The sequence below is a fragment of the Dipodomys spectabilis genome, unplaced genomic scaffold (genome assembly GCF_019054845.1).
Source record: "Dipodomys spectabilis isolate Male_0828 unplaced genomic scaffold, ASM1905484v1 ptg000018l, whole genome shotgun sequence".
Lineage (NCBI taxonomy): Eukaryota > Metazoa > Chordata > Mammalia > Rodentia > Heteromyidae > Dipodomys > Dipodomys spectabilis.
The window spans coordinates 12,237,199-12,249,520 of NW_024870695.1; the positions used below are offsets into that span (position 1 = coordinate 12,237,199).

Below are 12,322 nucleotides of genomic sequence, written 5' to 3' on the forward strand. Positions count from 1 at the left end.
ACACAATACCTTAATGCCTCTGGCCCTAGTCCTCTCGACTTTACAGGTCACTAAATGTCAAAATCGAAGATTGGATGGATTGGCAGATGCCAAGTGTTCCTTTAAATTGGAAAAATGTCCTATTTTCAAGTAGAAATTGCATTTAACATTTATTGATGGAGATGAAATCTCCCAATAAATCTTATCTCAGTGAAACACAGTCTCCACAAAGACCAAACAAATCTATGTCTTCCGCACTTTTCAAACACTGGCAATCTTATCCCACAGCTCTGATACTGTGGGAGCCTCACCTCTGCCCTTGACTTCATTTGCAACATGCCTCTAGGAATTCACCTCAGTTCATCAAACTCTGCCCTCAGCCAGAAGTCCTCCACAATAGGCATTCAAGGGAAAATGCAGTCAGTCAATTCTAAGGCCAACGGCAAGTGTCATCTTAATCTGATAGCAGCTTTTTCCAATACTTGTCATAATATTTTTTTGCCAATCCTGGGGCTTGAACTCGAGGCCTGGGCACTGTCCCTGATCCTCTCTGTGCTCAAGGCTAGCACTCTACCACTTGAGCCACAGCATCACTTTTGACTCTTTCAGTTTATATGGTACTGAGGAATTGAACCCAGGACTTCATGCATCCTAGGCAAGCACTCTACCACTAAGCCACATTCCCAGTCCAGTATTTTAAATTTCCACATAGTCTAGTGACTCACTATAGCATTTCTGTTTAAAGAATCCAAATGGTAGCTGGCTGCTGGTACTCACATCTGTAATCGTAGCTACTCAGGAGACTGAGATTTGAAGATCAGGGTTTGAAGCCAGCCCAGGGAAGAAAAGTCCATGAGACTCTTCTCTCCAATTAATCAGCATAAAGCTGGAAATGAAGCTGTGGCTCAAGTGGTAGAACACTAACCTTGAGCAAAAATGCTCAAGGATAGTACTCAGGTCCTGAATTCAAGCCACAATACCTGGCCAAAAAAAAAAAATCCTGATGGTGAAAAGAAAAATAAGCTATAAAAGAAAATTTTATCCTTATGTTTTTGGCCCAGATTAATTTTTATGCACTATCTTGGGAAAAACAATACAATTTTCCTCATCTCATGACCCATTTCCTTTCCACAAAAGTAAATTAAACTCCCCAAAGTGATCAGCGCTTTATTTTTCCTTCCTTCCATCAAGATTCTGACATTTCTGCTATACCAAGAGCAATCCATTTGCATCGTATTTGCATAATTGATTTGAAACACTCGCGTTTTCTCGGCCTCTGGGGTGGGGAGAAAAAAGAGCTCTGCATCTTTAAGGCTCCAAACCCGGCTGTCTGCTCTCCACGGAAGAGACGCAGGCAGGGCAGGCTCTGCCGCAGAGACTCATCCTATCCTGTCGATAGGGTTCACTTAGCCAAGGTGGAGGATGGGGAAAGAATGGAACTGTCCCAGCTCCTCAATGAGATCAGGGCAAACTATGAAAAGCTCCTCACCAGCAATCAGATAGAGACGGTGCTCTCAACGAGGATCCAGGTAATGATTTCATACAGACAGGCACCTTCCAGGATAAGGAGACAATCCATGTCTACCCAATTCCTGTCCCGGCCTCTCTGAGGTACAGTATTTCCTTTTCCATGCAGCATATACTGGGAAGGAATATATAGGCTTTACAGCACTGGAACCGGGTCAAGAAATGGGGGGTGAGGGGGGGGGGGGAACAGCGACAAAATAACTGTGGCTGTTAAATTTCCACTCTGTAAATATTGATTGGTGCGTTTGATTTGTACGTAAATTATGAGGTGGCTGTCATTGATCAAAACATGGGGGTCAAAAACAATAAAATGGTGCCCTCTATCCTCCTTTTAGACTTCTTCAGGGAGAAAGCATATCAAATACCCTACAAAGTTACTGCCACATCTTTAAAATGGGAAATTTATTAGAATGCACAGTCTAGAGATTAAAATTAAGCAGGATATTTCTAAAAGGTTTGCATCATCTTTTTATGAGCACAGTTTTATACCAGACAGTTATAAATAGGAATGATCTGAGTTTGTGAACATGGCATTCAAAACCAAATGATAGAAATTACAACAATCAAAATTGGTCACGACTCTCCACTAACAGATTTTTGCTTTTGAACTGTGAGAAATGTTTTTTTTTCCCCATGCAAAGCTTGCAATATTTTTTTTAAAGAGAAAGCCAGCTTGGATCAGACCTAAAACCTAATTTCATATACTTGGTTTTGAAGTGATATCACAGTTAGTAATTAAGGTCAAATAGTTTAAAAATAAAATTTAGGAATGCAGGATTTCTTTTTTATTAGTCTACCTATCATATCTGAATTCAAGTTCTGTTCCCACCGCCCAATTATAGCTAAAAGAGAAAGAAAGAAAGAAAGAGAGAAAGAAAGAAGGGAAGAAAGGAAGGAAGGAAGGAAGGGAAGGGAAGGAAGGGAGAGAAGAAAGATCACTAGGAAATGACAGATCTTCATTTCATTAGCAACTCATTTGAGTATGTTATAAATTTATCTTGGGGAAATATTTTTAATCCTCATAAAGAATGATCAACATTCTAGTTTCCCACTGGTATATTGTCTTAGCTGTTAGAATAGCTCACTCATCTTTTATACAAAAAGAAAAAAATAATAGATGACAACTTTTCTTCGCAGGAGTAGGTATACAAGTTTAGTTTACAACGTTGAAAGGAGTAAATTCAAAAAATTAAAAAAATAAAACCAAGACTACAGTTAAGTTTCATTTTGAACATGTTGTAAGATAAAGACTTTCAGACTATTTTTTTTTTGAAAATAATTTAGAAAGCCAAACTAGAATTCAAGAAAGCCTGAGTATTAAATTCATAAGCCAACTACAATTCAAGAAAGCCTGAGTATTAAATTATCACAATGACCTGGGTTCAACCCTAATCACAAATAAATGCAAGCTGTTTTAGTTACCAAATACTATAGAATAAAGCTCCCCCCCAAAAAAAGAAAAAAACACAGTGGCCTAAAATAGCCATTGTGTTCCATCTCATGATTCTATAGTGACCAGGGAGATGTTGGTGCAGTCATCTTTGGGCACTATTGGCCTAGAACACCCAAAGCGGATGGCTCATGTGTTTGGTACCTTGGTAGGGGCTTGCCAGAAAGCTAGCTCAGCTGTCTGACCAAATGAACCTCTTCCTCCCTCCTTCCCTTTCTCCCCTCCCTTCTTTCCTTTCCCATTGTCCAGCTCTCCCTCTCTTCCTCTCTCTCTCCAGACAGCCTCAGGGTCCCTCTCCATCTGGCCTCTCTTCACAGTCTCTCCAACAGGGTAGTCAAACTTCTAAAACCATAGCCCAGGGCTGTCAAAAACACAGAAATGGAAGCTGACAGAGCTTCTTGAGGCTTAGCCCTAGAGCTGGTCCTGCATCACTTCTGCCACTGCTGGTGAAAGCCAGACTCAATGTGGAGGGGGAACACACAAGGACAGGAATTTGGGAAGTATAGTTCACTAGATACCATCTTGAAAATCTAGTTAACCAACAAGCTTAGCTACCTGTTCAACACTACTGACCTGCAATTTTTTTTTATTGTTCTGATATTCTATATTCACTATTATAACCGTATTGGTATGTGCTGTTTGCATGTGTGACTTTGCTAACTAAAAACAAGCAATCCGCCAACCAAAAGAAGCCTATGAATTTCATTCTCTTAAATCTATTCACAGGCTTTTATTTAATTCTAGCTTCCTTCAAACATCATCTATTGTACATTCAAGTTAAACCTTTTACTTTCAAAATGTATTTGATAAGAACATATAAAGTTGTTGCTTCAAAATAATGCAATCAATTTGATACATTGATTACTTGTACTTTTACTTGTACTATTACTTACTTGTACAAATAATGAGAATTCTGGCAACAGATACTTTTTTTTAATTCCAACATCAGCATACAAATATTTAAAGCTAGACTAATGGTATTGCTCAAGTGGTAGAGTGCCTGCCTAGTAAGCACAAGGCCCTGAGTTCAAACCTAGTACCACTAAAAAAAAAAACAAAAATCAAAGCCAAACAAAATATTCTGCATGATTTTTAATATGAAAACTTTTAGAAAACAATCTTTACTTTAAAGATGTCATTTTTGTTACTAACCACAGATACTAAAAATAAGGATTAGACTTACAAAAACTAGTTTTGGAACAAGTTTTCTAAAGCCAGGCACTGGTGACTCACACCTATAATCTTAGCTACTCATGAGGCTGGGATCTGAGGATTTTGGTTCAAAGCCAGCTTGAGAAGAAAAGTCCTTGAGACTCTTATCTCCAATTAACAACCAGAAAACTGGAAGTGGTGTTATGGCTCAAAGTGGTAGAGTGCTAGTCTTGAGTGAAGGAGCTCAGGGACAGTGTCCAGGACTTAAGTTCAAGACACATGACTGACAAAAAAAAAAAGTTTTCTAAACAGTGTGTTATCTTAATAAAGAAATCTACTTAAGAACTTTAATGCAGCCAACTGCCACTGGCTCATGCTGGCAATCCTAGCTACCAGGAGGCTGAGCTCTGAGGATCACGGTTCAAAGCCTGCCCGGGCAGGAAAGTCCGTGAGACTCTTATCTCCAATCAATCACCAGAAAATCAGAAGTGATGCTGTGGCTCAAAGTGTTCGAATGCTAACCTTGATCAAAAAAGCTCAGGGACAGCACTCAGGCCTGAGTTCAAGACCCACTACCTACCAAAAAAAGAAAGAACTTTAATACCTATAACTTTGTTCTCTCATTTACTAGTAATATATTTTCCACTAGTATAAACTCCTTGTCCATATGCCTGGTGCAGGAATTGATCCATTTTGGATATGTATCTATGTACCTTCTCTAAAGCATCCCACAAGAAAATATGTAGGAAAATAAGCTAATTTTTAATCCTTCTTCCTTAACAACCTATAAGTAATAAAAGTTGAGAATCAAGGGTCTAACCAGGCACCAGTAGCACATGCCTGTAATACTAGCTTCTCAGGAATCTGAGATCTGAGGATCACAGTTTGAAGCCAGCCCCATCAGAAAAGTCCAAGAGACTCTTGTCTCCATCTGACCACCGAAAAGCCAGAAGTGGAGCTGTGGCTAACTAGTCTTGAGCAAAAAAAGTTCAAGGACGGTGCACAGGCCCTGAATCAAACTCCACAACTGGCACAAGTACATGCACGCACATGCATAGACACATACACACTCATACATACACATAGAATCAAAGGTCATAAATTTAGTTTCTGAAAACTGTTCTTTTTCATTAAAAGATATGAGGGTTGTTGTTGTTTTGGGCCAGTCCTGAAGCTTGAACTCAGTGCCTGGGCTCTGTCCCTGAGCCTCTCTATGCTCAGGGATAGTGCTCTAACACTTAAGCCACAGAGCCACTCCGGCTTTTTATGTGGTACTGAGGAATCAAACCCAGGGCTTCATGCATGCTATGCAAGCACTCGACCACTAAGCCACCTTCCCAGCCCAGAGGTACTTTTTCATTTTTCATAATTTGTCATATATTTGGAATTTGGGGCTCGGGATTTTTGGTTTTTGGGGGGTAGTGGGGATTGAGACAAACTCTCACACTGGCCTCAAACTCTCCATCTTCCTGTGCTGGGATGATAGGCCCATACCACCATGCCCCATTTGGAAAGAAATTTTGAAATTATTTTACATTATAGAAAACTGAGACTGACAGTACAATTGGCTGGCACACCTAAGTAGTCATTAAAAAATGGGACACATCCATAATCAAACAGTGCTTTCCTATATGTGATTTTTTTTCTATAGTTGCTTTTAAACTTTTTTTTTCAAAAATGCCTCGTTTTTGTCAGTTGTTATTGTTGACTTTCTTTTAGCTAGAAGAAGATATAAGCAAAAAGATGGACAAAGATGAAGAGGCTTTAAAGGCAGCTCAAGCAGAACTCAAGGAGGCTCGACGCCAGTGGCACCATTTGCAAGTGGAAATTGAGTCTCTGCACGCTGTGGTGAGAAGGACCTCAAAACACCTGGTTCATGGTACCCCTAGATGTTACAAGATTAAGAGGGGTGGGAATGTAGCTTAATGGTAGAGCACTTGTACAGCATGCACAAAAAAAGAGGGAAAGGAATATTCATTCATTCCTTAACACAGAGACTCTGGAAGTCAGGGGCGCAGAGTATGATTCCCGATTCTAGTTGTCACCGTTGCATGACATTGGCTGTTACCAGATGACTCAAGGTTTAGTTTATACCTATAAGAATGAAGTAACACTTGTCCCCTGGGGGTGCCCTAATGGAGGGAAAGAGACATCTGTTATCTAGTCTTACCAGTGGGATTTTTTTAATTCATGGTATTGAAGATTCCTAATAGAAAAATATACTGAAGCACTTTCTGAAAATTCCTTTGAGAAGCAGTCTGCTCTGCCTTTCCTATTCACTGTATTGTGAATATTTACTTTAGTGAAAAGAAATTAATCATGACAGAGGATTGTAGGGAGAAGATGCTATGAAATTATTATGGGACTTCTTTGAAATATAGTAACACAGCTTTTTTTTGGTATTGAGAATTGAACTCAGGGTGTCATGCATGCTAGGCAAGTACTCTACTACTAACCTATACTCCCAGCCTGCTTTTTTTCTTTTTCACTGTTTCTTTTTTTTTTTTCCTTCTCAAGACAAGAGTTTTACTAAGTTGCCCAGGCGGATATGGAATGTGTGGTCCTCTACTACCACTTTCTGAGTAGCTGTTATTAGAGGTGTGTGTCACCATGCCCAGATATAAAATTAAAAAAAAAAACTCTTTTTCTATAAGTGAGATACTATTACTGCAACCTTAAAATATATCTGTGGCCAGGCATGGTGGTACATGCCTGTAATCCCAGTTATTTGTACAGCAGGAGTCAGGAGGCCAGGATACGTAAACCTATCCATCAATAAGCCAGGTGTGGTGAACATGCCTGGTGATAAACTATGGAGAAGACTCTAGCAGATAGAAGGATGTTAGGGGGTTGTTCTCTGGCAAAAACACAAGACACTACCTGAAAGATCAAAGACTAAAAAAGGGGGGCTGAGCCAGGCATCCATGGCTCATGCCTATAATCCTAGCTACTCAGGAGGCTGAGATCTGAGGATCATGGTTCAAAGCCAACCCAGGCAGGAAAGTTCATGAGACTCTTATCTTCAATTAACCACGAGAAAACCAGAAGTGGTGCTGTGGCTCAAGTGATAGAGCCCTGGCCTTGAGCTAAAGAGCTCGGGGACAGCGCCCATGCCCAGAGTTCAATCCCCATGATCAACAAAAAAAGAAGGAGGGGATGGTGCCATGGCTCAAGTTTTAGAGTACCTGCCTAGAAAGCATAAGGCCATGAGTTCAAACCCCAGTTCTACCAAAAACATTAAACAATAAGTAAAATATAAAAAATATTATAGCTGGGCAGTAGCATGAACAAGGCCCTAGGTTTGATTGCTAGTACCTCAAAAGCAAATGAACAAATAAATCAATAAAATAGAACATAGATGAATGAAGACATTGCAGGTCTGATATCAGGGACACATTTGGAGACACATTTGATTTGCTACTGAGGATGTCTCTGAACAGGAAAGGGGCCTTGAAAACTCCCTGCACGCCAGCGAGCAGCACTACCAGATGCAGCTGCAAGACCTCGAAGCAGTGATTGATGGGCTGGAGAAGGAGCTGCAGGAAGTCAGGTGTGGCATCGAAAGGCAGCTTCAAGAGCATGAGATGCTTCTCAACACCAAGATGAGGCTGGAACAGGAAATTGAAACATATCGCCGCCTCCTAGAAAAGGAAGAAATCAGGTACCTAATCCCACAGACAGAGAAGATCATCATTACTGACAAAGTCAGAGAAATCAAATCCATCCTCAAGACACTCACTGAACAACTACAACACAGTAGTAAAACAGGTAGAAGGACTGTATCCAGTCTGCTGAAAGTAGGAACCCAATAGCCAGAGTTAACTCTTCTAAGTCAGCCATCACAAGATTATAAGTGATTCTTCATCATTTCCTGACCTTCTCACTTCCCTTGTTGCTCATTTCTTTTTACTTTGTCTCTGTCTTCTAGAGATTCTTTGACAAAAATTCAGTCCTGCATTATTTAATTCATTCTCACTGCTAAATACTATTTCTATTGTATGAATGTACGATTTATCCATTCTCCTATTTGTTTCAATTGCTTACTTCTGCACTGTGGCTCCTATAACATAATTCTTCCCATTTTCAGATATTATGGTTGTATCCAAGGTGGGAAAAAAGACCCCAAACCAGCTACCAGTAGAGTTGGTTTTCGTTTACCTTCAGGTGAGTTTCTGATGCAGATAAACTAATTCAGAAAGGGAGGTGGTATTTATGGAGATGACCAGGAAATGAAATACCTCAAAGGAGCAAAAAGAAATTACATTTGAATAAAAGTTTAGTATGTGATTTAGTGGATAATACTTCAGCACTGAATTTAACATATCATAAATTACTTTTTCACAGCCATTATAAATGAAATATCATTTTCAACAAAACTCCCACAGAAGTTTGAGAATGAAAAGGTGGAGACAGTGACCAAACAGGCAATCTTAAATGGAAATGTTGTGAAGGAGAGCACTGAAGCACATGGCACCATTCAGTAAGTAACTTTTTTTGTTTGTTTTTTGTTTTTTTTGTCGGTCGTGGGGCTTGAACTCTGGGCCTGAGCGCTGTCCCTCAGCTCACTTAAGGCTAGCGCTCTACCACTTGAGCTACAGCACCACTTCCTCAGTAAGTAACTTAAATAAGCGTAAGAGAGGCAAAGAAACTAACTTTACTCTATATTTGTCCCAGGCCAGAAAGTCATTATTTTCTGGTTTTTTATTTATTTTGGGTTTTGTTGTTGTTGTTGTTACTGGGGCTTGAATGCAGGGGCTGGAACACAGGACCTAGATGTTGTCCCTTAGCTTTTTGTCTTGAGCCAGATGTTCTACCAATTGAGCCATCACTCTACTTCTGTGTTCTTGGTAAATTGTAGGTAAAAGCCCTGGGCTGGCTTCAAACAGTGACCCTCAGATCTCAGCCTCTTGAGTATCAAGGATTACAAATGTGAGCCATTAGCACTCAGCACTAAATAACTATTTTCTTTTTCCTCCCATGTGTGTGCACATGTGCATGTGCATGCGCACACACGCGTGTGTATGCTGTTCCTGATCTTTTGCTTAAAGCTTGTGCTCTAACACTTAAACACAGTTCAACTTCCAGCTTTCTGGAGATAAAAATCTTATTGACTTTTCTTCCCACACTGGCTTCCATCCATGATCCTCAGATCTCAGCCTCCTGAGTAGTAAGGAATACAGGCATGAGCCACCAGTACCTGATCAATTAATTGTTTCAAATACAGTTTTACTCTATTATGATTTTTAAACTGACATAAACCTATACACATTGAAACAAGATTTTGAAAGAGTAGGTAACTAATTTACCAGGTTTTTTTTCCCTAAAAATAGAACCAAAACATGAGAATTTCTGTAGAAATTCCACAGAATTCCTTAGAAATTATAGCCCTATGGTTTTTAATGTCCTGTATGTTGGAAGCAGAGGTGTGGTTCAAGTAGTAGAATACAGACTTTGAGCAGAAAAGACAAGAAAGAGAATGTGACCCTGAGTTCAAGCCCCAGTACTAGCACACATAGCTACACACATCCTGTATATCAATTATAAATCCTGTTAACTATAGTCATACAAGTTGCTGAATTTCCTTTCATAGATACAGAATGCATGTTGTGTCTGTACCTTAATGTGCCCATTCTTCATCCTATAGAAAGTTGTACTTTTATCATTCCAGGACAGAGAAAGTAGACGAAGTTATTAAAGAATGGGAAGGTTCCTTCTTTAAAGATAACCCTCGATTAAGGAAAAAATCTGTTTCCCTTCGATTCGATCTTCACTTAGCAGCCACGGATGAGGGGTGCTTACAGACTAAACAGGATAATCTGCCAGATATAGAAGTCAGGCTGATCATGAGAAGATCATGCAGTATTCCATCTATTAAACCTCCTTCAGCAACTAATTAACCCAAAGGTAGTCTGGACATGATTTGACATTAGGATGGAGCAAAGAGGACCATGCTGACCCCCCCTTCTGTCCCAAATGTAAGTTATGAAGTATGTATAAATAATGTTATCTCAATGTGTGACTGTGATTCTCTTCAAGAAAACCACACACACACACACACACACACACACACACATACACACACACTCTAAAGGATAAAAGTTCTCTGAACTCACTTATGGATATATTTTTTGGAGATGAGGAGCTTAAAAATAAAATCAGAAATTCAGTAGGGTTTCTATTTTATTTATTCTCCAAACAGTCTTCTTAATCCTTGGGAAATTTTATCGGAGACTGTAAGTATTAATCTGGCATAATTAAATAGTCGTTAAACACTCGAAGGGAAAAAACTGAATATAATTAACATTAGGTTAGAGTCAAGTTGAGTGATTCATCATTAGGCCAAGACCTGTTAAACCTAAAACTGTTCTACTTTAGAAGCCATAGGCAGTTATAAGCAATTTTTTAAGGGAAGGCTCACTATTCTCTTAGGATTCTTCTTTTTTGTGACAATCACTTAAACACTTAAAAATGTAAGAAGAAGCCAGGCACCAGTGGCTCACACCTGTAATCCCAGCTACTCAAGAGGCTGAGATCTGAGGATTGTGGTTCAAAGTTAGTCCAGGCAGGAAAGTCTGTGAGACTCTTATCTCCAATTAAATCACAGAAAAAACTAGAAGTGGTGCTGTGGCTCAAGTGGTAGAATGCTAGCCTTGAGAAAAGGAGCTCAGGGAAAGTGCCAGGCCCAGAGTTCTTGCCTCAGGACTGGCAGAAAAAGAAAAAAAAAGATCCTAAGAAGAGTTTTATTCCATGAGCAAACTATAGAATATCCCCAAAAGGCTGTTTTAGTCAGATCACATCCAAAAGGTTTTTGTAATCAATATCTGATTTTCAGAAGAGTCAGCTTATTAAAAGAACTTTAAATGTTGTATCCTTCCACACAGAAAACAAATATCTTAGGCCCATCTGTATTAAACACAAAGAGCAAATTAAAAAGGCAGTTCGTTACTAGAACAGTTACCCAACCTCTCACTATCCCAATTTTACATCTTAAAGTAAAATGTGATTAGAGTGTTTTTCTATGAGCCTTAGTAAAATACTATATGAACTATTACAAATATTTCTTGTAATCATTTATGTGAACTAAGGTAACAGTATTGTTATCTGTGCTGAGCGTGATTGCAGGACTTCTTTTAAAATTGTTCAAACTGTAATAAATATGGATAGAAAGCATAATTGTTAATAAGCAAAGTACCACAACAAAGTTCTTAAAACTAATTTATTTAATACAAGTATATTTGACCTTAAATAATGAATACCTGTTTAAAAACATTAGAAATTTATAGGCTATTAATTTTTTTCTAAACAGGAAAAAAAATGGCTGAGTATAACTCACCATACTTTTTTCTAACTAAAGTATCATCTAAGGGCTACAATGTTAGCATTTAGTACAGCTGTTACAGTCTCTGTATCTCTATCTCTCTGTCTCTCCCTTCTTTCTCTTCATGTATATGTATGTATCAACCAGTCAACATTTAAACTTTCTCTCATTTACTTCAGATTCCTTCTGGCCTGGCTTATTCTATTTTGTGAAAAGGAATGGTTTTGTTTCATCAAAGAAACAATAGCATGCTATGTGCTTATTCTTGTATAAATATCTGATGTATAAACATTTTCTTTAGACTGGGGATGCAGTGCAGTGATAGAATATGCATCTAGCCGGTCCTAGGTTTGATTTTTTTTTAATTCATGTAACATTACTTAAATGTTATAAACTGTATAAAAGCTTTAAGAAATGCAATCATATAAGCTACTAAGCAACAATGATTATGATTTTAAAAAACTATCTACTATAATCTATCACAGTGTTACAACCTTAGTACTGGGTATTATGAATGTAATCGCCTGTTACAGTAATCCCACTGTGCTACTAATGTGAGTATAATATACATTTCAAATACAGTACTTGAATTTAAAACAAATTTTTATTTGCTCTGAGACATTAAAAAATGGAATATGAATTTATCAGAGTAAATGATACCACCACAATAAAATTAGAAAAAAAGAAATTGAAACATGAACTCCAAAGCTGCCTTGTATTTCAGTGGATACATAGTACTTTTTAGTGAAAAGATTTCTCTGTATGATTAAGCTAAATAGAGTTAGTTAACTTTGCCAGGGATCAATTTACAATATGCTAGGCACTGGTGATTCACACCTGTAATCCTAGCTACTCAGGAGGATGAGACATGAGGATGGTGGTTTTAAACCAGCCCA

General features: G+C 38.6%; 1 protein-coding gene across 1 annotated transcript; it reads left to right on the plus strand.

Moving 5' to 3' along the window:
• Window positions 1-1,412: 1,412 nt before the first annotated feature.
• Krt222 (keratin 222) lies at window positions 1,413-10,136 on the plus strand. The gene is made up of 6 exons (XM_042674070.1): window positions 1,413-1,508; window positions 5,828-5,956; window positions 7,549-7,769; window positions 8,196-8,272; window positions 8,453-8,588; window positions 9,777-10,136. The coding sequence occupies exons 1-6, from the start codon at window positions 1,413-1,415 to the stop codon at window positions 10,003-10,005; spliced, it is 888 nt and encodes a 295-aa protein (XP_042530004.1). The 3' UTR covers window positions 10,006-10,136.
• Window positions 10,137-12,322: the final 2,186 nt, after the last annotated feature.